The sequence below is a fragment of the Saccopteryx leptura genome, chromosome 3 (genome assembly GCF_036850995.1).
Source record: "Saccopteryx leptura isolate mSacLep1 chromosome 3, mSacLep1_pri_phased_curated, whole genome shotgun sequence".
Taxonomy (NCBI): domain Eukaryota; kingdom Metazoa; phylum Chordata; class Mammalia; order Chiroptera; family Emballonuridae; genus Saccopteryx; species Saccopteryx leptura.
In genome coordinates, this window is record NC_089505.1 from 68,377,967 (window position 1) to 68,402,965 (window position 24,999).

General features: G+C 50.0%; 1 protein-coding gene across 3 annotated transcripts; it reads right to left on the minus strand.

Annotated features, from left to right (window-relative positions):
• Positions 1-11,071: 11,071 nt before the first annotated feature.
• On the minus strand, positions 11,072-24,796 carry SYT3 (synaptotagmin 3). Of its 3 annotated transcripts, none has more exons than XM_066374103.1 (11): positions 24,747-24,796; positions 23,852-23,986; positions 22,116-22,281; positions 18,767-19,292; positions 17,317-17,704; positions 16,906-17,124; positions 14,520-14,640; positions 14,205-14,376; positions 13,972-14,104; positions 11,744-11,812; positions 11,072-11,576 (listed from the first exon to the last, which is right to left on the minus strand). In XM_066374103.1, the coding sequence occupies exons 3-10, from the start codon at positions 22,264-22,266 to the stop codon at positions 11,747-11,749; spliced, it is 1,776 nt and encodes a 591-aa protein (XP_066230200.1). In that variant the 5' UTR covers positions 22,267-22,281; positions 23,852-23,986; positions 24,747-24,796; the 3' UTR covers positions 11,072-11,576; positions 11,744-11,746. The 3 variants fall into 3 exon arrangements, with proteins under 3 accessions (XP_066230200.1, XP_066230202.1, XP_066230201.1); XM_066374105.1 differs by lacking the exon at positions 24,747-24,796 and adding an exon at positions 24,597-24,636; XM_066374104.1 differs by lacking the exon at positions 24,747-24,796 and having other exon boundaries at positions 23,852-24,047.
• Positions 24,797-24,999: the final 203 nt, after the last annotated feature.

Here is a 24,999-nt window from a genome sequence, read left to right on the forward strand (position 1 = left end):
TGAATTACATTTTAAAATATGTGGCGTTCATGGCTCTCTCAGCCAAAAGGTTCCCAACCCCTGACATAAGGGAAGCAACTACTACAAGTTGATGCTTCCCACTCCTCCCTACCATTCTCTCTATAAAAAAATAAAATAAAATAATTAAAAATAAGGACCAGGACCAAGACCAGTCTGCCCCTGGACGGTCTGAAATGTGTAAACCATTTGCTCCTAAGTGTCTTTGGTTAGGGAAGAGAAAACTTTGCAATTCATTAGCTGGCTGTAACTTGCGTAAATGACTTGGCCTTGTTTAGTTTGTCTCCGTTTCCTTTATTCCACTTGTCAAGGGATTTCCGTAGCCTCTTCTAACCCAGGCCCCTCGGTGGCCTTCTCTAACTCCGGGTCTCTGATGCTGTCCCCGACGCTGGGCTTTGGTCTCATTGCCTTCGGGTCTTGCACCGTGACGGGGCCCCACTGCTGCCTCCTCCGTCTCTATAGCAACCTTCCTCTGGTCCCGCCCAGGTCACTGTCGCCCGGTCTCTGGGCCCTTGCGGCGTCCTCCTCTTCCTCTGCCCCATTCTGCGTCTCCCTGGCTGCTGCTCTCTGCCCGCCTCCCACCGTCTTCTGTTCCTGGGGGTTTGCATATGTGGGGGGCTCTGGCCCTTTGGCGCTGTTTCTCCAATCCGTCTCTGGATGTTACTCTTCAGGGTTCTGCCCCTCGCCAACAATTTTATGGCGCCACGTCCTCTCCCAGGCCTTTTCCGGGGCAGCGGGGCCCACCTCCGCCCATCAGTCTGTTGGCCTGGCTGCTCCCCCACCGCTCCGTGCCTCTCGCCTCACGCCTCTTTTCCTCACCCCCTTTCCCGCCCTCAATCGCCCCTCACGCTAAAAGGAACCTCGAGGCGCATCAACCACCGCACTCGAGAAAGTGCGCGCGACCCGTCTGCGGGCTCGCGGCAGCTCAAGCGAACTCGCGCGCGAGCTCACGCGCTCCGGCGGCTGGCTAAGCAACTGGTGACGTCACGGGGCTTTATTCCCGCCTCCTTGGAGGCCTCAACCAGCGGGCGGTTGCTAGAGTAGGTAGCTAAGCGTTGCCAAGCACCAGGTGGCGCTCAGGTCCTGAGCTAGCATACCCGGCATACCTTATAGAGACGCGTGTCGTCATGGCAACTGTACACTAACTGGATACCTGAGCTGTTGGGTTGGATACATTAATCTCATTGGATATTTGTCGAGTAAACGCCTGTATCTGATCGAATGCCAGAGAATTTTGATCTTCCCTTCCCGGCACTTCTTTCCTCTGGAGGGATGTCTCCCACAAGCACTGGCAATGGAAAGTGACTTGAGTCGCCAGGGGGATGTGAAGGGTGTTGTACAGGGCACTGCAATTCAGCCGGTAGCGGTTGACCAGACGGGTTCTTTCAGGTACAGCCTCCCTGTACTCCGCCAGAGGGCGACACAGTATGCCGGTCCCTTGGAGGTCTTGGTGACTGATGACGTCACTGGCCAGCCATTCTTGATTGGCTACATTTCTCTGCAATAGCAAAGTCATAAGGGAAGCCTTAGAGGACTGTATCATAGGAGGGAAGAAAAAAGAAACTGTGTGCCCAGAAGTAATATACGACCTTGGTTTCAAATGCCGAAATGTGCAAAGGGAATACACCTTTATTATCTCTTCTAATCTCCATAATCATTCCCAGACGTGCAAACTATCATTAGAGAAAAAACCTGCTAGAGCTATGGACCCATGCAATGGACACCTGTTGTTTGTCTGACTGACATCTGTTATCCATGACTTAATTTTTTTTTAATTTAGTGAGAGGAGGGGAGGCAGAGACAGACTACAACATGTGCCCTGACCAGGATCCACCCACCAAGCCACTAGGGTGATGCTTTGCCCATCTAAGGCTGTTGCTCCATTGCTGAGCAACCAAACTCTTCTTAGCGCCTGAGGCGGAGGCCATGGAGCCACCCTCATTGCCCCGGACCAACTTGCTCCAATTGAGCCATGGCTGCAGGAGAAGAAGAGATAGAGAAAAAGAGAGAGAGAGAGAGAGAGAGAGAAGTGAGAGGGGGACGGGTGGAGAAGCAGATGGACTTTTCCTGTGTTCCCTGGCCGGAAATTGAACCTAAGACATCTACACGTTGGGCCAATGCTCTATCACTAAGCCAACAGGCCAGGATTAAATTCTTTTTTACATACTTTTCTTTTAGCAGTTTTAGGTTTACAGAAAATATTGAGCAAAAAGTACAGACGATTTCCATATACTGCAGTGGGGTCTATGGCATAATGAATCCTTGTGTCCTAATTCTTCCTATTAGTAACATTTTGCATTAGTGTGGTACATTTGTTACAATTAAAGACAATACTATATGATCCCACTTATCTGAGATACCTAAAGCAGTCAAATTAACAGAGACAGAAGGTAGAATGGTGGTTTTCAGGGGCTGTGAGGAAGAAAGATTAGGGAGTTGTTTCCATTTTTCAAGATGAAAAGAGTTCTAAAGATTGGCTGCACAACAATGTGCATGTTATTTACCACTACTGAACTGTACACTTAAAATGGATTAAGATGGTAAGTTTTATGTTATGTGTATTTTCCACAATTCAAAAAATGTTGGCCCTGGCCGGTTGGTTCAGTGGTAGAGTGTCAGCCTGGTGTGTGGAAGTCCCAGGTTTGATTCCTGGTCAGGGCACACAGGAGAAGCGCCCACATGCTTCTCCAGCCTTCCCTCTCTCCTTCCTCTCTGTCTCTCTCTTCCCCTCAGCAGCCGGGCTCCATTGGAGCAAAGTTAGCCCGGACACTGAGGACAGCTCCATGGCCTCTGTCCCCCTCAGGCGCTAGAATGGCTCCGGCCCCAATGTAGTGGCGCCCCAGATGGGCAGAGCATTGCCTCCTGGTGGGCATGCTGGGTGGATCCCAGTTGGGTACATGAGGGAGTCTGTCTTACTGCCTCCCTGCTTCTAACTTCAGAATAATACAAAAAATAAATTTATATAAATAAAAATGTAAATGTTCATTTGTTCAAAATCTTAAATCTTCGAAAGTTCTTCACCAATTGCTTTGAAATTTTGACACAACGTTGCATTCGAATACGCACATGTTTTTATGTTCTTATATACCTACTATTATATAGATGTCACACCTGTGACAGGTAAAAACATGCTTTTTTAAAAAAGCGCCATTTGTTGGACATAAAAGCAACACATGCTATACTAAATATTTTATGATTCCATTTCAATGTTATGGGAGAAATATAAATCACACATCGCACATGACTGAAGATATTTTCTGTCAAATACGCAAGAAAAATTTAAATATGAACATGGATTTCACAGCAGAAATCTACAACGAAGCATTGATAATGATTGAAGATTTGTGCTTAGATATCACAAACAAAGTTCTCAATCAATTGGGAATGCCATCACCGAATCGATCTGCTCCTGCTTCGTTCAATGTAGAATTGTGTCGTGAACAAAATTACAATACAACACAGGTGATCTTTTGTCGTATGTACAATCAAATATTCCTAAGCTAAAGCTTGAGCAAGAAGGCATTTATGATCAAATAATGCAAACTGTCAATAACGGGGTTGGAGTAATCTTCTTAGATATGCCAGGAGGAACTGGTAAAACGTTCCTAATTAGATTGATTCTGGCAGCAATTCGATCCCAAAATGACGTAGCCTTAGCTCTTGCGTCGTCCGGAATAGCTGCGACATTGCTACCAGGTGGAAGAACTGCTCGTTCCGCTTTGAAATTGCTATTGAACATGCAATTTGTTGAAACTCCCATGTGCAATATTTCCAAAGCATCTGGCATGGGAAAAGTATTGCAGAAATGCAAACTTATTGTTTGGGATGAATGCACAATGGTGCACAAAAAGTCACTTGAGGCTCTTGATCGATCATTGCAAGATTTGCGTGGAAACATCAGACCATTCAAGAATGCATTAATATTGCTTACAGGAGATTTCAGGCAAACATTACCTGTGATTCCTCGATCGACACCAGTGGATGAAATAAATGCTTGCTTGAAAAACTCCATTTTGTGGCAACATGTAAAGACGTTAAAATTACCTACAAATATGCGTGTCCAGCTGCAAAACGATCTATCAGCTGAGACATTCTCACATCAATTGCTGGAAATTGGGAACTGAAAGGTGCCGGTTGATCTGACCTCAGAACGAATTTCATTGCTTCATAACTTCTGCAATTTAGTGACGTCAAAAGAAGAATTGGTTGAAAAAGTATTTCTCAATATTCAAACCAATGATAAGAATCATGATTGGCTGAGTGAACGAGCTATTCTTGCGGCCAAGAACAAAGACGTCTTTGAACTTAATATTATTCAGTCTAACATTCAAAGTGAGGCAGTCACATACAAGTCCATTGACACTGTTGTGGAAGCAGATGAAGCGGTTAATTATGTAACAGAATATTTGAATTCACTAGATCTGCCAGGGATGCCACCGCATGTACTGCAATTGAAAATCGGCTTGCCAATTATCACGTTGCGAAATATCAACGAATCAAAGTTTTGCAACGGCATGCGGCTTGCAGTAAAAAAATTAATGAGCAACGTTGTAGAAGCAACAATTTTGACAGGACCTTTCAAAGGTGAAGATGCCCTCATTCCTCGCATTCCTATGATTCCAGTGGATATGCCATTTCAATTTAAGAGATTGCAATTTCCAATTCGATTGGCGTTTGCAATCACCATCAACAAAGCTCAGGACCAATCTTTAGAATTGTGCGGTTTAGATCTAAACACGGATTGCTTCTTACATGGACAATTATATGTCGTGTGTTCTAGAGTTGGCAAACCAGACAATCTCTGTATCTGCACAGACAATGCAACAACAAAAAATATTGTATACCCGCAAGCATTGTGAAATTAAACATATTAGAAACGTGTGCTTTCTCTTTTTTTTCTTTTCCATTTAACCAGACTGAGCCACAGCAACGTGTGGCCGGGTACAGCTAGTAAATAAATAAATAATAAATTAAATGTACCAATTTGAAGTGTACTCTTTAAGACTTCTTATTCTTTTTTTTAATCAATTTTTTGTTCCATATATTTATGTATTTGGTGGGCAGATAAAATATATTATTCTCACTTTGTTAAAGATGGCACTGCCCACGTGGAAGCCCGTCACCCAGGTGATTGCTTGAGATGGGTGTGATTATATTAATGTGTGTTGGGGGTGGGCTGTGGGCAGGCAGGATCTTTGTATCTTGGGGCTTGGTTTTAGGACTAAGCCTTTCCCACCCTTTTTGATGTGGGTGGTGCACTCTCATGAGGAATCCCATTATGCCTCAGATACATGACTTTGTATCAGAGACTTCCTTGTTTGTATATTGGATTAAAGGTCTGGATTTCTACACTACAAAGTGGGGCAGACTGGAAGCTTGCTCTCTCTCAGTTCCTGAGATTAGCATTAGAGCAGAGAGCAGGTTGGAGAGCACAGTAAGGCCATGTGAAGGAGAGGAGAGGCAGCCAAGATGGCAGAGTGCTGAAAGAGAAGCCAGTTAGTGCAGAGTTTGTGTAGAGAGAAGGAGATGGGGAACAAAGGAGAATGAGGCTGGTGAGCTAGAAACCTTTGATTCTAGGAAACTCGGATAAGTCAGTAGCTTTGTGAACACTGAATGAGTGGGTTTTGGAGCCCAGTGTGTGTTTTTACTTGCCCACTGGGTGCAAGCTAGGATTAAAGATAATGACTCACCAGTTCGGGGCTCTGTTGTTTCATTACCGTCTGTCTGAATCCAATGCGAACCTGCATGGGCCAGGCAGCTGTGATGGTGGCCGTGGATACTGGCCATACAGTAGTCATTGGTTGATTCTTGTGTGTGCCCTGACTGGGAATCAAATCCTTAACCTTGGCATATGGGACAATGCCCTAACGGTTAGGGCCTAACCAATTGAGCTATCTGGCCAGGACTTCAGTGACTTTTGACAATTATCTACAGTGTGTGACCACCTCCACAGTCATGCCTGCATTCTTACCCCTCAGCCCCAGGCAGCCCTGATCTGATTTCTGTCCCTATAGTTTACTGTGCCCTCGTTTACAATTTCACATAACTGGAGTCATATAATTTGTAATCTTTTGTGTCTGGATCCTTTCACAAGTCACACTGTTTGGGGATTTATCCATGGAACTAGGCTCATCAAAAGGTAGTTCTTTTTGTGGCTGAGTAGTATTCCATCCTGTAGACGTACCATGATTGGTGACCCATTCTTGTTGATGCACATTTCAGTTGTTTCCAGTTTCCCAGATTGGAGCTCTTATGAACAAGGCTGCTATAAACATTTGCGTGGACATATGTTTTTCTTATGGGTAAATACTCAAGAGTGGAATTGCTGACTCACACGATACATTTATGTTTAATTTTAAATTTATGTTAATGATAAACCATTTTTCAAGAGGAGTGTGGTGGGTTGACTGGTGGCCCCAAAAAGATATGTCCATGTCCTAACCCACCAGCACCTGTGAATGTGACCTGATTTGGAAAAGGGTCTTTGCAAATATAATTAAGTTAAGGATCTCTGGTTAAGATCATCCTGGATTCAGAGTGGTCCTAAATCCAATGACAGGTGTCCTTATAAGACAAAGACAGAAAAAAATTTCAAAAAAGGACACATTGGAATGATTACAACCAACATAAGTCTATTCAAAACAAACTGGCCGTGAAAAGTTGTCCTGCTTCCATTCCCTGCTGGAACATCTTCATCCCTTCTGGAACAGCTGAGGCTTATATATGAAGTCAGTCAGTATTAAAGTGCTTACAAGGACCCGTAAGGCCCAAACATATTCTAATAATATATGGTAATCATTAGCAGTTATAATCACTATTATTATCAATATTAATAACTTTTGAGTGATGTTACTATATGCAACTACTGTGCTAAATGTCTCATTGCACATTGTATTTAATGTTCATCACATTCTTATGATGTAGGTAGGCATTATCATTTTCTTTTACAGTTAAAAAAACTGGGCATAGAGGGGTTATAAACTTTGCTCAAACTCACAGAGCTGACATGTGGGGAGGAGGAATTTGAATCTAGGCTGTCTGACTTCAAAGCTTATTTGCACTATCTCGCTGAAGATAGGGCACCATCATAGATTACAAAGGGTAATCTAGCAGCCTGCCCAAGATACCAATTGATTTTGACATTAATTTAAAGGATACGTTTCTTTAGCATGATGGAATGTCTTCTTATGTCTATTTTCAAGATATGTATTTATTTTCTTTTTAAAATTTATTTATTGATTTGAGAGAGAGACAGAGAGGAGAAGAGAGAGAGAAACATCGATCTGTTCCTCTATATGCCCTAACCTGGGATCAAACTGACAACCTTTGCGTATCAGGACTAGGCTTTAACCCAGGGGTCCCCAAACTTTTTACACAGGGGGCCAGTTCACTGTCCCTCAGACCGTTGGAGGGCCGCCACATACAGTGCTTCTCTCACTGACCACCAATGAAAGAGGTGCCCCTTCAGGAAGTGCGGCGGGGGGCCAGATAAATGGCCTCAGGGGGCCGCATGCAGCCTGTGGGGCCATAGTTTGGGGACGCCTGCTTAACCAACTGAGCTATCCGGCCAGGGCTCAAGATATTTATTATGTTAAACTTAACTCGCAATTCTTTGTTTGTTTGTTTGTTTTAGTTGTTTTTTTTTTTTTTTGACAGAGACAGAGAGAGAGAGAGAGACAGACAGACAGACAAGAAGGGAGAGAAATGAGAAGCACCAATATTTTGTTGCAGCGCCTTAGTTGTTCATTGACTGCTTTCTCATATGTGCCTTGACCAGGGGGGAGGGGAGGAGGCTACAGCAGAGCCAGTGAACCCTTGCTCAAGCCCGTGACCTTGAATTCAAGCCAGTCACCTTTGGGCTCAAGCCAGTGACCATGGGGTTATGTCTATGATCCCATGCTCAAGCCAGCAACCTCGAGGTTTCGAACCTGGGTCCTCTGCTTCCCAGTCTGACGCTCTATCCACTGTGCCACCACCTGGTCAGAGTGTTTTAGGTTTTTAAAAAATGTATTTATTTATTTTCGAGAGAGAGTGAGTATGTGCATGAGACAGGAACATTCATCTGTTCCTGTATTTGCGCTGACACAGGGATTGAACCAAGTACTCCTGGATGACGCTCTAATCAACTGAGCTATCTGGGCAGGGCAACTTGCAATTCTTGTAAATGCTAATAGGCTGCCCTGTTTACTCTTAAGGTAAACTTTACAAATAATATTGTACCTTTATAACAGAGGTCGGGAACCTTTTTGGCTGAGAAAGCCATGAACACCACATATTTTAAAATGTAATTCTGTTAGCCTGACCTGTGGTGGCGCAGTGGATAAAGCGGCGACCTGGAAATGCTGAGGTCGCCGGTTCAAAACCCTGGGTTTGCCTGGTCAAGGCACATATGGGAGTTGATGCTTCCAGCTCCTCCCCCCTTCTCTCTCTCTGTCTCTTCTCTCTCTCTCTCTCTGTCTCTCTCCTCTCTAAAATGAATAAATAAAAAATAAAATAGAAGAAAAAAAAATAAAATAAAAAAAAATATTAGGACATTTAAAATGTAATTCTGTTAGAGCCATACAACGGCCCATGTACATTACACATTATCCAATAAAAATTTGGTGTTGTCCTGGAGGACAGCTGTGATTGGCTCCAGCCACTCACAACAATGAACATGAGCAGTAGGAAATGAATGGATTGTAATACATGAGAATGTTTTATACTTTTTACATTATTATTTTTTTATTAAAGATTTGTCTGCAAGCCAGATGCAGCCATCAAAAGAGCCACATCTGGCTTGCAAGCCATAGGTTCCTGACCCCTGCTTTATAACTTTGCCATTCATTATAGTTTGAAAAATTCAGCTTGCTCCTTGAGAAAAGAGAGTAAATATCCTCTTAGTTAGAGTGCAATTAATGTCCTGGCTGAATAGCTCGGGGAGAGCATCATCAGGATATGCAAAGGTGGCCGGTTCAATCCCGGCCAGGGCACATACAGAAACAGGTGGGTGTTTCTCTCTCTCTCTCTCTCTCTCTCTCTCTCCTTTCCTCTCTCTCTAAGGTCAGTAAATAAATTTAAAAACATTAGTATTTTATGTGCATAAAAAGAGAAAGGCAAAGGGAGATTTGAGATAGGGCAATGTGATGACGGAAGCAGAGGTTGGATGTTACATCTATAAGCTAAGAACCGCCAAAGATTGCCTGCAGCCACAAGATGCTGGGAGAGAGGCATGGGCTGGATTTTGTCTCAGAGCCTCAGAAAGAACCAACCATGTGGACACCTTGACTTCACACTCCTGCCCTCCAGAACTATGAAAGAATAAATTTGTTTTCAGCCAGCCGGTTTGTGGTCATTTGTAACGACAGGCCCTAGTAATCTAACGCAGTGGTTGTACCATTTTTCATGGTACAATTATTTTTTTGAAATGGTGTTTATAGGCAAGTAGGTGTGAATTAATGCCAAGGAGCCAAGAGCGGAACGTACTGGGGCATTTACTACTCTGAAGGACTGTCCCCTGTTCAGTGCCATGTGATTCTGTTGGAGCTGCCAATCAAGGAACCCTTATATTCTCTACTAACCAATGGTTATGATTTCAATAAATGAATTCTCAGCTGGGCAAGAAAGGGTGGGGTCCTGAGGGGGCTGAGCCAATCCCAGATGAGATAGGCAGGGGAGGAGAAGTCAGCCACGGCAGGGGGGGGGGCCCAAGAGCAAGCTTGCTAATTGGACACCAGATTGGTTCGAGGTAGTCATTGAAGACCAGAAGCGACCAATCATAATCTTTTTCCTGAGTGTGTGTGTATGTGTATGTGTGTGTGTGTTAGAGAGAGAGAGAGAGAGAGAGAGAGAGAGAGACCCTGATTTTGTTTCCTCTGAAATTATCTGCTCTGCGGGTGCTTATAGCAGGTCCTATGAATTTCCTGCCCAACAACCATTCCGTTCCCCTCTCTGTGCTTCTTCTTCTTCTTCTTTTTTTTGGTATTTTTCTGAAGTTGGAAACAGGGAGGCAGTCAGACAGACTCCCGCATGCGCCCAACCGGGATCCACCTGGCATGCCCACCAGGGGGCGATGCTCTGCCCATCTGGGGTGTTGCTCTGTTGCAACCAGAGCCATTCTAGCGCCTGAGGCAGAGGCCATGGAGCCATCCCCAGCGCCCGGGCCAACTTTGCTTCAGTGGAGCCTTGGCTGCGGGAGAGGAAGAGAGAGATAGAGAGGAAGGAGAGGGGGAGGGGTGGAGAAGCAGATGGGTGCTTCTCCTGTATGCCCTGGCCGGGAATCAAACCCGGGACTCCTGCACGCCAGGCCGATGCTTTACCACTGAGCCAACCGGCCAGGGCCTCTATGCTTCTTCACTGACAAAACCCACACCATGATGGCAGCTGTTCACTTTCCCAGGCTGCTTTGCAACTCAGGGTGGCTCTCGAATCCATTTCTGTGGATGGGATAAAAAAGAGATGAATATCTATGGGAGGCCCCTGTCCACATTTCCCACTTTCTATGCTACCATGTGAGAACGCGCATGGCGCTGCGGCAGACGGTTTGTACTCACGAGGGGAAGGCGGACTGAATCTCAGAGATGCAAACCCACCGTAGCAGAACTAACCCTGGGACTCTGTGTCTTTGCAAGATTTGTTATTTGAGTAAAAAGATATCTTTATCATTACAGCTTTTCCCACTGAAAATGCAGCTGAAGGCATCCTAACAGATGCAGCATGATACACTTGGAGCTTCAAGCAGCCATCTTATTAGCATTGCAAAGACTTGCTTGAGAATAAAGCCAGTAAAGAGCTAAGCGGTTGCTTGAACATCTGGATCCAACCATACCTTCTGTCCTCAGACTTGCCATACACAGAGGTATTCCAGTTCTGCTTGTGGTTATGGTAGGTTGGGTTGCATTTTGTGTCCTATAATAATGGTGGTCCTGGCCAATTTAACATTTACAAACTAAGGCCCAAAGAGATCAATTAGGTAGCCAAAGGTCACCCATCCTGTGATTAAAATATTTGTCTGAATGCTGAGCCAGGATGTTCCAACCCAGCTCTCCCATCCCAGAGAGGACAGGAGCCGTGGTGGAGTGAGACCCACGCGTGTGTTTATTCTGGCATTAATAGCAGCAGCACAGGGGGATCGGCCAGACGCGGGTGTGGCGAACGGAGGGGTAGACACAGGTGTGTGTGTGTCTGAGGGAACACGGAGGATTGGTCTATTGACATTCACGGTGAAAATGAGGGTCAGGACACCAAGTCTTGAACAAACAGCAAAGAGATAGACAGACAGACGGAGGGTTTTGGGGGTTAGGGTCCCCCAGACATGCACGGCCCCTCGCCTGGAAGAGGAGCCCAGGGAAGGATAGACAGACACAGTGGAGACTGAATGCCTGAAGCCCGGAAACAGGGAGCTGGGCCCTCCTGTCTCCCACCCTCACGGCTCTAGGGGTTGAAGTATGGGCAGGCCTGGGGCCGCCCCGCACCACGCAGCTCGGACGTTATGGCTTCAAGGAGATGAATTCACAGTCCGGGCAGGAAGGGATGGGGGTCCTGAGGGGGCCTGGTCTGATCCCGTGCCTAGGCCAGACCTGCAGGACCGGGCAGGGAGGAGACATCAGTGATGGCAGAGAAGGGGCCCATGACCTGCTATAGCTTCATCACACCCAAGGAACCCAGAAATCCCGTTCCCATTTCCCTCCTCCCTCAGACGTGGGAATCCAGGCCCCCACCCCTCCCTCTCATCTGAGTTCCTTACCCCTCACTCTGAGTTCTCTTTCTCTGACAATCCTTTGCCGCCTTTTGTGAAGCTGGTCAAAGTCTTTTCCTAAAGAGGAAAATCCAGAAGGTTCAGGAGTGGGGACAGATGCAAAACAATCACTAACAGTCAACATAATAAGACACCAATCCTGTTTTCCTCATTCACAGGACTTTTTTTCACTCTATTCTGAAGTGATGGGGCAAGCGGAATTATAGTTCTATTCTATGGATGGGAAAGCTGAGGCACAAAAAATAAAGTCACTGGAAATGTGAGGAGCTATGAGGCTGCAGGGGTGAGGGGGGCAGGCTGCCTGGGGGCTCTAGGGAGTCACTGCAGAGGGCTGTGAGCAGAGGGAGGGGGCAGGGTCAGCTCCAGGGATGGAAGACCTTCTGGGACGACATCGGCTGAAAGTCAGGGTCAAGGCCAGACTCAGCCAGGGTTCAGCTTCTCCCTGTGCCCCTAGCGTTGCCCAGTATGAGTACAGCCCACGGAAGCTTCCGAAGAAGCCTGTGGAATGAATGAGTGAATGAATTAGGAGAACAGTGAACGCCAGAAGGAGCTGCCATCTGTTGGTCTAAGTAGATTCACAATCTTTTGAAAACTCAGAGCTGAGTTCCATGATCAGCTGCTTTAAATCCCTCCCTCCCCTGGAAAAAAGCCCAGAGCTGGGTTGGACTAGAGCGAGTCTAGTGAGGAATTCACCCAGGGTGCAAAATTTAAGGTGCGCCCAAACTAGCAGTCAGGATAAATACTATGGGAATGAAATATTTTTTAAAAATCAAAATTAACACAAAAAGATCTATGCTGAGCAAAATATAAAATTTAATAAAGGCCAGTCCCATGACATATCAGAACCTGAAACAAACAAAAAATACACCCCAATTTTTACGTCCTTTTTATGGTTGTTTTTTTTCTGGAATATGAAAAGAATTGGAAAATATTGAAAAAATGAAGAGTAACTGTATTAAAAGTTATATAATTTTCAGTTCAAATGTTTTATTTATACCCTAAACAGAATTTAGTATAATTTTACTTTCTTGGTTTTAAAGGCAGCAAACTCAACAATATTTCAAAATCGACTCCTTTGTTTTTCTTGGTTTCAAATGAGAGAGTGGCCATGTTTGCAAATTTCTCTGGACCATGTGACGACCTTAAATGATTTTTAATTTAAAAAAGTTGTCCCGCCGGTTCCCGCGTGACCCCCAAGGCCTCGTTTGATCCGCCCTGCCCCCTTCCCTCTCTGTTCTGGGCTCACCCGCCTGCACCCCTGCTTCTGAGGATACCAGGCGCAGCTTCCTGCAGCCTTCTCCTTCAAATCTTCACCCGAGCCCATCCACTCTCGTCCTCTCGGCCTCTGCTGAAATGTCACCTCCACCTAGAGGCCCTCCCAGACCACCTAAGGGGCAGCCCCACTCTCCATCCGCATTCCTTCTTCTTTCCAGACAACCAAACATTTTGGATCACAATCCACAGCAATGGGGGAAAAATCCACATCACGGTCCTTACAATGGGTACTTCTCTGTGAAATTTTCTGTTCTGTTCTATTTTACTTTATTTTCTTATTCATTAAAAAAATTGTTGAGGCCCTGGCTGGGTGGCTCAGTGGATAAAGCCTCAACCCAGAGGTCATGGGTTCAACACCACCCCCCCCCCAATTAGGGCACATATGAGAAGCAATCAATGAGTGCACAACTAAATAGAACAACTAAGTGAAACGAGCTGATGCTTCTCTCTCTCTCTCTCTCTCTCAAATCAATGGAGAAAAAATTGTTGATTCCCATCCAGTAAACCACAATCTACAAAATTTCACACTCCACTTAAAAGAAAACAAAACAAAAAAATAAACCCTAACCCTGCTCCATTCAATTTTTCTTCTTTATTTTGGATTTAGCATTATGAGAAATAGTAAGAACAGTAGCTGACCATTTGCTGAACCCTTACTAGGAGGCAGACACTTAATCCTGCATTAACTCACTGAATCTTCACATCTATGCTAACGGTAGATGTTATTAACAACCCCGCTTTCCAGTAGAGAATATTGAGGCACAGAGAGCTTAAATAACTGGTTCAGTCACGCAGCGGAAGTTGGTAGAACAGGGATTCGAATCTAGACAATATTATTCTGAAGCCCAACAGGACGTGATGTGTCCGGTGAAGCAGGGGTGAAGAGGCGGGTGGGGGAAGGGTGAGGGGAGTGGCATTGGGTGGCCCCGCCTTCCACTCACCTCCACCAGCTGATGCCAGTGCTCCACGGGCTTGCGGGGGTTGGCCAGCATCTCTGCCCAGTGCTCGCGGCCGTGGGGGTCGGCAGCATCAGGGCCCACGCGGCATACGCCGATCACCTCGTTGTGCCCAATGCTGGGGGTGGGGTGGGCGATGAGCATCTTGGTAGGGCGGGGGCGAACCCGGTGCGCCCCCCACCCTCCTCCTGCCCATGCGCCCAGGCCTCGCCTCTCACCAATCGTAGTCTACCACGGCGATGCTGAGCCCCACGTTCTCCACGCTCTCTGGGGCCACGTCGAACACCAGAGCCTCGTTGTAGGTGGGGTTCAGCGTATTCTTTTTGATGGAGGTTTTCCGCTTCTTGAGACGCCGTCCCTCGCTGATTAGAGAGGCCTTCACATAAGGGTCTAGGGGTGGGCATGGACAGCACTGAACCACGACTTCCTCCCTTGGACCCCTCTCCCCTGTCCTCCCCCAAGGGTCTGGGTCCCCAGCCTTTTCTCCCCCAGTCCCCTCCACCCTCAGATCTCAGCGCCTTCTCAGGACCCACCCGAGAAGCCAGTGAGGTCCATGGCTTTGAGGTTAGAGGCTTTGATGATGGTCACGGTGAGGCGCCCGGCCGTGGGGAGGTAGCAGAGTGAGAAATTGAGCTCCCCAAGATCTGCCTTTTCCTGCAGTTGGGGACAGGGGCTTAGTGACACCCTGCCTCAGTCTCCCCATCTCTCTCTGACTTCTCTCCCACCCCGAGCCTCCAGCGTGCTCCTCCCCAACATCCAGGACTCAGGTTTCTGATCCACTTAACAATCTGACTCTGGGCCAAATCTGGTAACTCCCCAGCCACAGCTGCCTGCCACCGTCAAAGCCTGTTTGTTCTGCAGCAAAGACGGGAAGAGGCGAGAGTGGGGGGAGAGAGCAGGAGAGGGACACACAGAGAAAAAGATTACGGTGAAAAATAGACTGAGACAGAGACCAAAACACTGAGACAGTTAGAAAGACAGACCCACAGAATTCTAAAGTGAGAAGAACAGAGGCTCAGAAAGATGGAGTCCCGGAGAGTGTCAGAGGCCTAGAACCAGAGGGGGGAGCAGAGACTGCATAGGGCGAATACAGAGTCCTGAGCAGGGGCCAGAGCCCCCAGGGGCAGGACCAGAGAGCTACAGAAAGGGACAGAGACTTGGTGAGGAGGTGCCAACCCGAGAGAGAGAGAGAGAGAGAGAGAGAGAGAGAGAGAGAGAAAGAGACCTACCTAGAGAAAGGGACAGGGATCCAGAGATAGTAAGACAGAGACCAAGAAGAGACCCAGAGAAGTCAGCTTTGGGGAGGGCAAGGGACACAGCCAGACCCAGGAGACAGAGCCTTCCGTGCTGACACACAGACAGGGCGGTGGCCGGAGACAGCCAGGACAATGGCCGGCCCTGCCCATCCCTGTGGCCTCTTCTGGGCCCCTGGCCTCCCAACCACGCCGGCGTGGGCCTTGGTCCTGGACTCCGCACTCACCCCCTCCAGGCCTTGCCCCAGACTCTCCTCTCCTCTTAATCTTCAAGCCTCGATCAGCCTTCACCTCCTCCCACAAGCCCCCAGAGCCCCCGCAGCCCTGAGCGGATGCTCCTTCCGTCCCTCCTACTGCTGGCTCCCGACAGTGAACTGTGTGACTGCCTAGACCTGGGGCTCCCGAGGGCAGTCTGGGGTCCCCCGGGACCAATCCTGCAGAGAGAACTCAGTGGTTGAAGGAATAAATGAATAGATGAATGAGCCAAGGCCCGGGGTAATAACAAGGAGAGAAAATGACAGGTGACAGACTTAGGAGACAAAGAGGGATGCGGGGAGAGGGCTTTCATGTGGGCTGCCTCAGGTTATGACGAGGAGCGAGGGCCGGCGGGATAGAGGGGGGCCCTGGGAACAAGGACTCGAGAATCAGGCACTCGGTTCTCAGAGGCTGGGCTTGGACCGAGCAAGTAGACCACAAAGAGCCCCACAAAGGGGACCTCAGGCAGAGCCACGGCCACCGGGGCAACTGTGTCCTGGTACATATTGGGAAACTGAGGCTCAGAGAAAGAAAGGACCTTGACCATGACCATCATGTGGGCAGCCAGCCCTCTCCTGGTATGAGGACAAGCTCACCCCCCACCCTCTGACACACGCGGCTTTCCCCGGATTGGCAGGGCTGCGATGTTGGAAATCCCTAGGTTGGAACAGAGGGCTGAAGTTCAGGTCAAGAAACCCAACAAGGACCTAAAAGTGGGGCTGGGGGTGGTTGGCATACAGGAGAGTGAGATTCCAGAAGGTGAGGAGCATGAGAAATGAGAAAGGGGGGCAGTGGGGCATGTGGGGGGCCCTACAATCGGAATCTTGGGGAATTGGAGGTGTCAGGTCATGAGGGTCCCAGAGTGTCTAAGGCCTGGGGGATCCGGCTGTCAGGATTCAGGGGGAGACTGTGAAGAGACAGGATGACATTACATGAGAGAGTTCGAAGCTCAAGGTTGGAAATGTAACATGTCCGAGACCAGCAGGCTTGGAGGTTCAGGAGATCTGGGAAGTGGAAAGTCAGGAAGTCGGAAAAACAGAAGCCAGTACTCTAAGGTCAGGACGTTGGAGGGTCAGGGGCCCGGGGTCAGAGGGCAGAAGCCACAGGGTCACGGCACGAAGTTCTGATAAAGCTGCCTGGTGGGTACATGGTTGTCCATTACAGCTTTCTTGCCTGTTAGCATCAGACGTCAAGGGGGTCGGCATTGAGCAAACCTGGGGCCCAGGCCTGATGTTACTGTTTTGACAAAGTGTGATAGTCCTGGGGGTCTGTTCTCTATTCTTTCTTGCACACTTGTAATATTTTGCAATCAAATAAAATTCAAAAGAAAACTCGGGGGCCCAGAAGTGAGAAGGTGATGAATCCCAAAGGCAAGGAGGTTGCAAACCAAGGGGGGTGCAGGGCCACTGACCGAGCCGCCCTCCATGATGTCCCGCCACAGCGGGCGGTCCGGGGGCTGCTCGGCCAGCTCCAGGAGGTTGTCCAGCACCACCTGGCCGATGAGGTCGTGCCGAGAGAAGCGGTCGAAGTCATAGATGCTGAAGTGCAGCTTGCGCTGGGCCAGCTCTGCCAGGGGCACCGAGAACTGAAACGTCTCATTGAACACAGGGTTCAGGGTCTTCCTGTGCACCTGAGAGAGGGGGCGGGGGAGAGACAGACACCATGCCCATCGTCCCTTCCTCCCCAGGACTGAGGAGCCTTGACAGCTAGCCCCCTGTTCCCACAGCCCCAACAACCCAGGACCCTCCTTCCCTCAGCCCCGGGGGCCCAGACTCCCGACCTCTCCTCCAGGGGACCCAGTGTCCAGCCCGCTGTCCCAGACCTTGGTCTGAAATTTTTTCTTGCGGTCAGGCAGCAGGTAGATCTTGACATAGGGGTCGGAGAAACCGTTGGAGTCCTTGGCAGGGAGGTCCAGGGCCTGCAGGATCCGCACCACCAGCTGGTCGGAGCCATAGAGGTACCGCAGGGCAAAGCTGATGCGGCCACAGGGCGCTCCAGTGCCCCCGTCCCCAGAGCCCGGGGCCCCGCTGCCCCGCCAGCTGCCGGGTCCAGTCCCCTGGTACAGCTCTGGTTTGATCTGTCCAATGAGCTTGGCCTTCTCTTCGCCGCCCGGAAGGGGTAAGGGTAGGGCAGGGGGCCGCTCCTCACTGCCTGGGTCCGGCTGGGGGGTCAGGGTCTGCTGGGTGAGAGGCCGGGGCAGGGCTGGGTACCTGCAGGGGGTGGGGAGACCTAGCTGTGGTGGATGGCTCCCCCTCTCTTCCCCAAACCCCACAGCCAGGGGGCCCCAAACTCCCACCTTTGCTCACTGTGACCTGGAGCAAACCATTTGTGCCCTGTGAGCCTCCGTTTCCCCGGCCGTATTGGGGAAGGGGTTATTGCCTTCGCTAAGCTAGCTCCATCCCAGCCCTGCTTGGGCAGCAGCCTCCAGGCACCTCTGAAACTCAAGCTGGTCACTCAGAATAACTTCCCTGTGGACCCCTGGGGAGCCCACTGCCCAGACCTCCTCAACGCTTATCTCTCCTCCAGATCTCCCTAACTTGTCTTTTCTGTCAAAAAAAATAAAAAGAAAGAAAAGAAAATTACAGGTCAACATCCTTGATGAATGCAGATACAGAAATTCTCAAAAAAAAAAAACAAAAAAAAAAACCATTAGCAAACCAGATTCAACATACATTAAAAAAAATTATACACCATGACCAAGTGGGAGTCACCCCAAGGATGCAACGATGATTCAACACCCACAAGTCAATCAACATGATACATCACATCCTGCAGCGCAGTTCTCTGAGCTGCTTTACGCAGCACTGGCCTGGCTGGCTGGACCGGGGTGGCTGATTTGGGGACCTGCTTCCCTTAGACTGTGAGTGACATGAAGGTACAGGGTCTGCCTGCTCATCTCTGTTTCCAACACTCAGGCTTTGTAAACTGCCTTTTGCCTCAGGGTCTGGGTGGCCTAACCCTCATTCCACCTCCCTGACTCTGGAGTCCTGTTTCCAGCCTCCATTTTCCTCTGGATCCAGGAGCACAGACCTCCAGCCTCCTCCTCCCTTAGGTCCAAGGACTCTAGTCTCCTCCTCCTCCTCTTTCAGACCTAGGTGTCTGGAACCCCAGCTCATTTTATCCCCAGGATCCATGGGGTCCACACCCTAAGCCCCCCACTGCCCCAGGACTCAGGACTCTTCCTCCTCCAGAGCTGAGGAGAACCATAGAGGGGAAACAGACACAGAGGAGCAGGTGTTCAGAGTGAACCCTAGCCCAGCAGCCTGTCTCACCTGGTGGTGGGTGCTAGGCTTGTGACCTGCTGATGTGACTGGGCACTGGGCAAACCCCCACCACTGGGGGGCAGCAGAAGCAGTCCAGAGCCTGCCCCTCCCTCAGAGGGCAGCTCAGGAGATGTCTGGCTCGGTTTGACCCCAGCAGCTACTGCAGCTGCCGCAGCCTCTGGATACGAGTCCATGTCCAAGTAGGAGGGCTCAGGGGGGTCCGAGCCCCCCAGGCTGCCCGGCTCCAGCAGCTCCGCGAAGGGCGGGTGGTGGGCGGTGTGGGCATGGTGATGTGGGCCCCCCAGCAGAGGATGGCCGCCCAGGCCAGCCCCCAGGTGGTGCCCACCACCGCCTACCAAGCCTGCCAGCCCCACCCCAGGGCCTAGGTCTTTGCGCAGGGGGCCACCGCCCACTGCCGAGCCTCCCTTGTCCCGCCAGGGCACCCAGCACAGCTTCCAGGACACGAAGAGGGAGACGCCCAGGAGGACGATGCCACAGAATGTCACGATGACTGACAGCAGGCTCACAGAGATGTCTGGAGGGAGTGAAGACAGAGGTCAGGGGTGGGGGGTCACAATTTACCCTCCCACTGCTGTCCCTGAAGAGCTAAGCTTTTTAAAATAATTTAAAAAATAATCCTTAGCTTTTGCCATGCCTTGCCCAAAGTGGTTTACATATATTATTTAAACTCCATGACCCTATGAGGTGGGTATTTCTATATAGCCATTTGAAAGATGAGGAAACTGAGGCACAGAGGGACTGAGGGTCTTGTATAAAGCTGCATAGGTAATAAGTGACAGGTCTGGGATTTGAACTCAGCTGTCTGTCTCCAGATTTTATTCTCTTTACTGCTAGCACAAAACGTCTCTCTATAAGAGGATACACCATCCGAAATAGGACCAAAGTCCCCCAACATGCTCAGAGATGGTTAAAGAAAGAAGAGTGTATGGTACCGTTAGGCTGGTCAGGATTCAAATCCTAGCTTGTCGTGTGGCCTCAGGAAGATATCTTAACCACTCTGAGTCTTCCATTTGCCATTTGCCAGATAGGAAAATCCAGTCCTGCCTCTCTGGGGTGCCTGGCTCCAGAGCCACTGTTTCCACCATTATGCTACCACACCTCAACATGTCCCAGTAAATGGTAGTTCAAACGTGTATCCACCACCACAGCCACCGCATTCTGAATGCCAACTATGTGCTGAAGTGCCTTTCAGACAAAGTACAGTTCTTGATCCAAAGGTTCTGACCCATTCTGTAATTGGTGCCAGGAGTAATGTGTGTCAGAAAAAACCTTCAAGGAATGTCTTTGGGCGTTTATTTGACATTGAATCTTGGGTCTCATCGAGGTAGAACAGAGGGGAAATTCCTAATCCACACTGACTGAGGATCAAGGGGCAAGGGGAGCAAGTAACCAAGGCCCTGGCAGCAAGGATAGCTGAGTGGAATGGCTATGTCGTGTCACTTCAGGGGACTCCCCGTGGCGAGGGAATTCCTGTCAGTCCTGAATTGCCCAGTGACTCTGCATAAGTCAGCAGCCCACAGCGTTCATCCTCACTACACTGTGTAACCTACGGATGATTTATCCTGTTTCACAGATGAAGAAACTGAGGCTTTAAAAGAGAGCAAGTGACTCCGCAGGGTCATCCAGCAGGGAGGGGCAGAACCCTGAGAGTCTTACCCCCCCTTAGGGTATTCTGTAAGATTCACCCTGCCCAGAGAAAGGTTGGCCTTTGAGGGACCCTCTAAGCCTTTGGAACATCGTGCCTGAGTGTTTTTGTTCACCTGAGAAACTCTGGGTCACACCAGGTAGTCCGTGTAACAATGTGATGGATGGTGGGGTCCTTGGGCCACGTGGTATCAGCTGACCCCTGGTTGGGCTAGAGAACAAGGTTAGCCACATGGGCAGTCAGCCATGTCTACATGAATGAGCCTCAAGTAAAAACCCTGGACACCAAGACTTGGGTGAGCATTGTAGTGGGTAATAATCTGTGTGTTGTCACAAATCACTGCAGGGAGAATTAAGTGCTGTCCGTGTGACTCCACCAGGAGAGGAAAATTAGGAGCTCAGGCCTGGTCTCTCCTGGACCCTACCCAATGTGCCTATTCCCCTTCCTGATTAAAAAAATAAATTCTTTAAAGCTTTTATTCACTTTGGTGGGGGGGGGGACAAGAGACAGAGAAGGGGAAAGGAGCGAAAAGTATCAACTCCTATATGTGCCTTGACCAGGCAAGCCCGGGATTTTGAACCGGCGACTTCAGCATTTCCAGGTCATGCTTTATCCACTGCGCCACCACAGGTCAGGCTTCCCCTTACTGATTTTAATCTTCGGGCTTTTGCTGTAATAAACTGTAACCGCGACTATAACTGCTTTTCTGAATTCTGTAAATCCTTCTAGGAAGTCATTGGCCCTGAAGGTGGTTTTGCCTTCCTGAGGTCATGTTCTGGCTTTTCTGCCTATAGGCTGTAAGACCCTGAGCAAGGAACCACAGTCCTCTGGGCCTCACTACTTATTCCTGTCCCCTGGACATCCTGCACGTGAGATGCCAAGCCCTGCCCAGTGCTCAGCAAGTGTGACTGTCATCCAACTTCCCAGCACATGCTTCTGCAAGGTTCCTCATCTGGACAGTGACACTCACAATACTGCCTCACTCTTAGAACCCTGCTGCTTCCTAGCTGGGTAATCTTGGGCAAGTTAACTCACCCTGCTGAGCCTCAGTTTCCCTCACTGCAAATGGGGATAATATGTACCACAAGGGTTCCTGTGAGTTGTCAATGAAACAGGTGGAGGACCTTGCATGTGGCCTGGTACACAGTTGGTGCTTAATAAGTACATCCCAACATTTATGAAATGCCCAGTGTGTGCCCGGCTTATTCTAAGCTCTTTCCATGTGTTATATCATTTGAGTCTCTCAGCTGTCCCACGAGGTAGTCACTTTCATTATCTCCATTGTCCAGATGAAGAAACTGAGGCACAGAAGAGTCACCTGCCTAAAGCCATCCAACTAATAGGTAGGGGAGATGGGATTTGAACCCAGACAAGTCAGTCTGACTCAAGAGCCTGAGTTTCTAAGCACTATGTGAGAATCACAAAGATGTCTGTGGAGAATGTGTGGTAGCGGTATGAGGGGGGGTGGAGGAGGCTTCACAGGGCAAAAATCCAAAAGGTAGGGGCAAATGGACCACACAACTCCTTTTCCTTAGGTCAGAATTTTGGAGGAGCAGCAGCAGGTAAGATGGAGGCAAGACTCTAGAAGGGACCGGTCCCACAGGGAGCAGAAAGCTGGGCAGGTTTGTTCTGAATCTCTGTCCTGGCTGTAGAGGGCGCAGGGGGCTGGTCAAGACAGCTGGGGGTGCTGACCTGCATCTGGGCCCCGGGGATAGCCTCGAATTCGCAGGTCGTTGAATTCCTGGCACCTGTCGCTGGTGTCAGTGTCTCGGACCCGGGCACAGAGGTCTGAGACCAGGATGAGTGCCCGTCGGCAGAGGTCATCCTCGTAGTCTCCTGACATGGTGACCGGAGGGTCCTGCGCGTGGGAGGGGTCAGGCAAGGGTCCAGATGGGGAACAAGATGGGGGAGAGAGAATGGATAAAGTGTAGAAAGAGAAAGAGAAAAGGAAGGATGGGCAGGGGGACAGGTATTGGGAGTTTGTGGACAAGGGGACAAAGATTAAGGAGGGATGAACAAGGAAAAAGAAATTGGGGGCAGATGGACAAGAGGACTGGAATTAGGGGTGGACAAACAGGAAGACAGTAACAGGGATTGGACAAACAAGGGGACAGAGATGGGATGAATAGATAAGAGGACAGAGAATAGGGACAAATGGACCAGGAGGGAGAGACTAGGAAGGCCACAAGGAGCACACATTAAGGATGCACAAATAAAGGGGTGAACAGACAAGGAGACAAAGATTAGGGGTGCAGAGGTGAACAGACCGAATTTAGGGATGGACAGACAAAGGGACAGTCATTCATCACTCATGCTTTCAGCAAATAGTCACTGAGCGCCAACTCCATGCCAAGTGCTATGCCAGCTGCAGCAGACCCAGTAGGGAATGAACCCCATGCATTCCCTAACTTCCTGGTGTCACAATCCACCGAGAGGGACAAAGAGTAAACAGATCCGCAAACACACAAACAACAAAACACTCTCAGACTGTGAGCAGTGCTTTAAAAAATAGTGGGAGGGTGTGCCACAAAGGAACTGGGAGGCAGCAGGTCATGGGGTGGGGGGTGGGGAGGATCTCGGAGACCTGAAGGGTGAGATGGAGCTGCCCAGGGGGGCTGGAGTCGGGAAAAGCATTAAAAGCATCAGGAACAGCATGAGCAACAGCCCAGGATGGGAAAGGGCTTGGCAGGTCCAAACGATGGAGAGGAGGCCAGATCGGCATAGACAGGGAGAGGACTAAAAGAGAGGGATAGATGGAAGTAGAGAGAGAAGAGATGTGGTTATGAGTGGTGGTGGCTGGGGATGAATGGAGCTGCAAGATGCAGGGACAGGGATCAAGTTGAGGGAGGGAGAGACAAGGGAAGGGGAGATGGAGATAATGGGAAGAGCAAACTGGGCTCAGAAGAGAAGGAAGAATAAAGAGACAGACAGAAGTCGGACTGAGACTTGGGATGGCCAGCTATAAAGAACAGGCTGGTGTGAAATAAAAAGAGAGAATAGGCTGGTGTGTAATTCACAGGAGTGTGGGAGATGGGCAGACAGAAGGGCAGTGATGAGGGCCAGGCAAATTGTGGGCAGCAATATCTCCGAGACAGAAACAGCAAACAGGAGAATGGATGGGTGCAGAAATAATAGAGAGACAGATAATGGGCAGAGAGCACAGAGGGACAAAAGGATACACAGGAGGGCTGGGCAGACAGGCATGGGTCTAGAAGGAAGGTTGGAGGGGGGAAACATAAATAAAAGGAATGAGAAGAAAGAGGTGGGGAAATGGGAAATAGCGACACATGGTTGGAGCCAGACATCAGAGATGGACTAGGAGAGTGCAGGGAAAACCACGGACAGACAGCCCTGGGCTCACAGATGGACAGGTGTCGTGGGGGGTCTTCAGAAGGCCAGGACTCCGAGACAGGCACGATCAGACTCACCTGCGCTTATCTTTGCCGTGTCCTGGGTGGCAGCCGAGGCGGCGGCTGGCGGCAGCCCATGGGGGTTGGAGGGCAGACAAGGGGCTGTGGACCCGTCCCCACGCGCGCGCCAGGTGGTGAGAGGGGGTGCCGGATCTGAGGACCGTGGCCAGGAGAAAAACCTTAGTCTGAACCTCACATCTAGTCCTACTCTGGCCAGCTGCTCGACCCCAGGCGACCTCGGGGAGGCCCAGCCACCGCCTCCCACCCTCGGGCTCCCACCTCCCATTGAGCTTAGAGACTACAATTCCCGGCAGGCCTTGCGCTCGCACTGCACCGATTTTATAGGCCCGGCGCTGCAGGGTCTACTGGGAATTGAAGTCCTTAATGCCTCTCCCGGCTGCAGAGAGGATGGGAATTTTTTCGGAGGGGGGGCGGTTTAGGGGATGCCGGGGTCCCAAAGCACTGCAGGGGACAGGAATAAAGTCTAGTACCCAGAGCGGCCGCAGCGTCCCAAGTCCTTAGGGGCTGTGCAGTGGCTAAACGATCCACACGCCAGAGGATGGGTGGGCGAGGTTGGGGTACATCCAGGTGTTTCGGGACCCCCCTTCCAGGACCACGTGCCCCTCCTCCGCTGCAGCATTCCCACTCCCCCGCGGGAGATCCGCGCGCCTCTGCACCTCCCCCCGCCCCCACGCGCCCGGGCTGCCCCCCTGGATCGGGCTGGGGCGGGGGCTGGGGCAAAAGGGTAGGGGGGCGGACTCACCGGAGCCGCCACCGCGGCCGCCGCAGCAGCCCCGCACGCCCGCCGCGGTGCCAGCTCGGCCCCTCCCCCCGCCCCTGGCGCAGGTCCGCCGCTCCTCCCCTGCCCCCCCCCCCCCCCCCCCCCCCCCCCCCCCCCGCTTCCCCTCCGAACCTGCGGCTTGAGAGCCGAAATCGCGCGGCCGCTGGGAGGAAGGAGAGACTTCTCCAGACCGAGGCGTCAGAGACCCAGTGCGCTTCCTCAGAGGATCCAGAGACCTGGCATCGCTCCCCTAGGATCCAGGGTGCCAGCCCGCAGCCCCTCTTCTCTCAAACAGAGAAGTCCAGGACCCCAGTCACCTCATCTCTCAGGACCTAGGATACGGAGCTCCCACCCAATCTCCTATCTCAGATCCAGGAATCCACCC

Bases quoted from the DNA above. Each gene is read 5' to 3' on its own strand.
- SYT3 (XM_066374103.1), bottom strand. From the start codon at position 22,266: ATGTCAGGAGACTACGAGGATGACCTCTGCCGACGGGCACTCATCCTG. The intron at 14,641-16,905 runs GTCAGTGGCCCT...CCCCAACTGCAG, and splicing joins ACATCATGGAGGGCGGCTCG to GAAAAGGCAGATCTTGGGGA. The intron at 14,105-14,204 runs GTGAGAGGCGAG...CCCCACCCCCAG, and splicing joins GCCGTGGTAGACTACGATTG to CATTGGGCACAACGAGGTGA.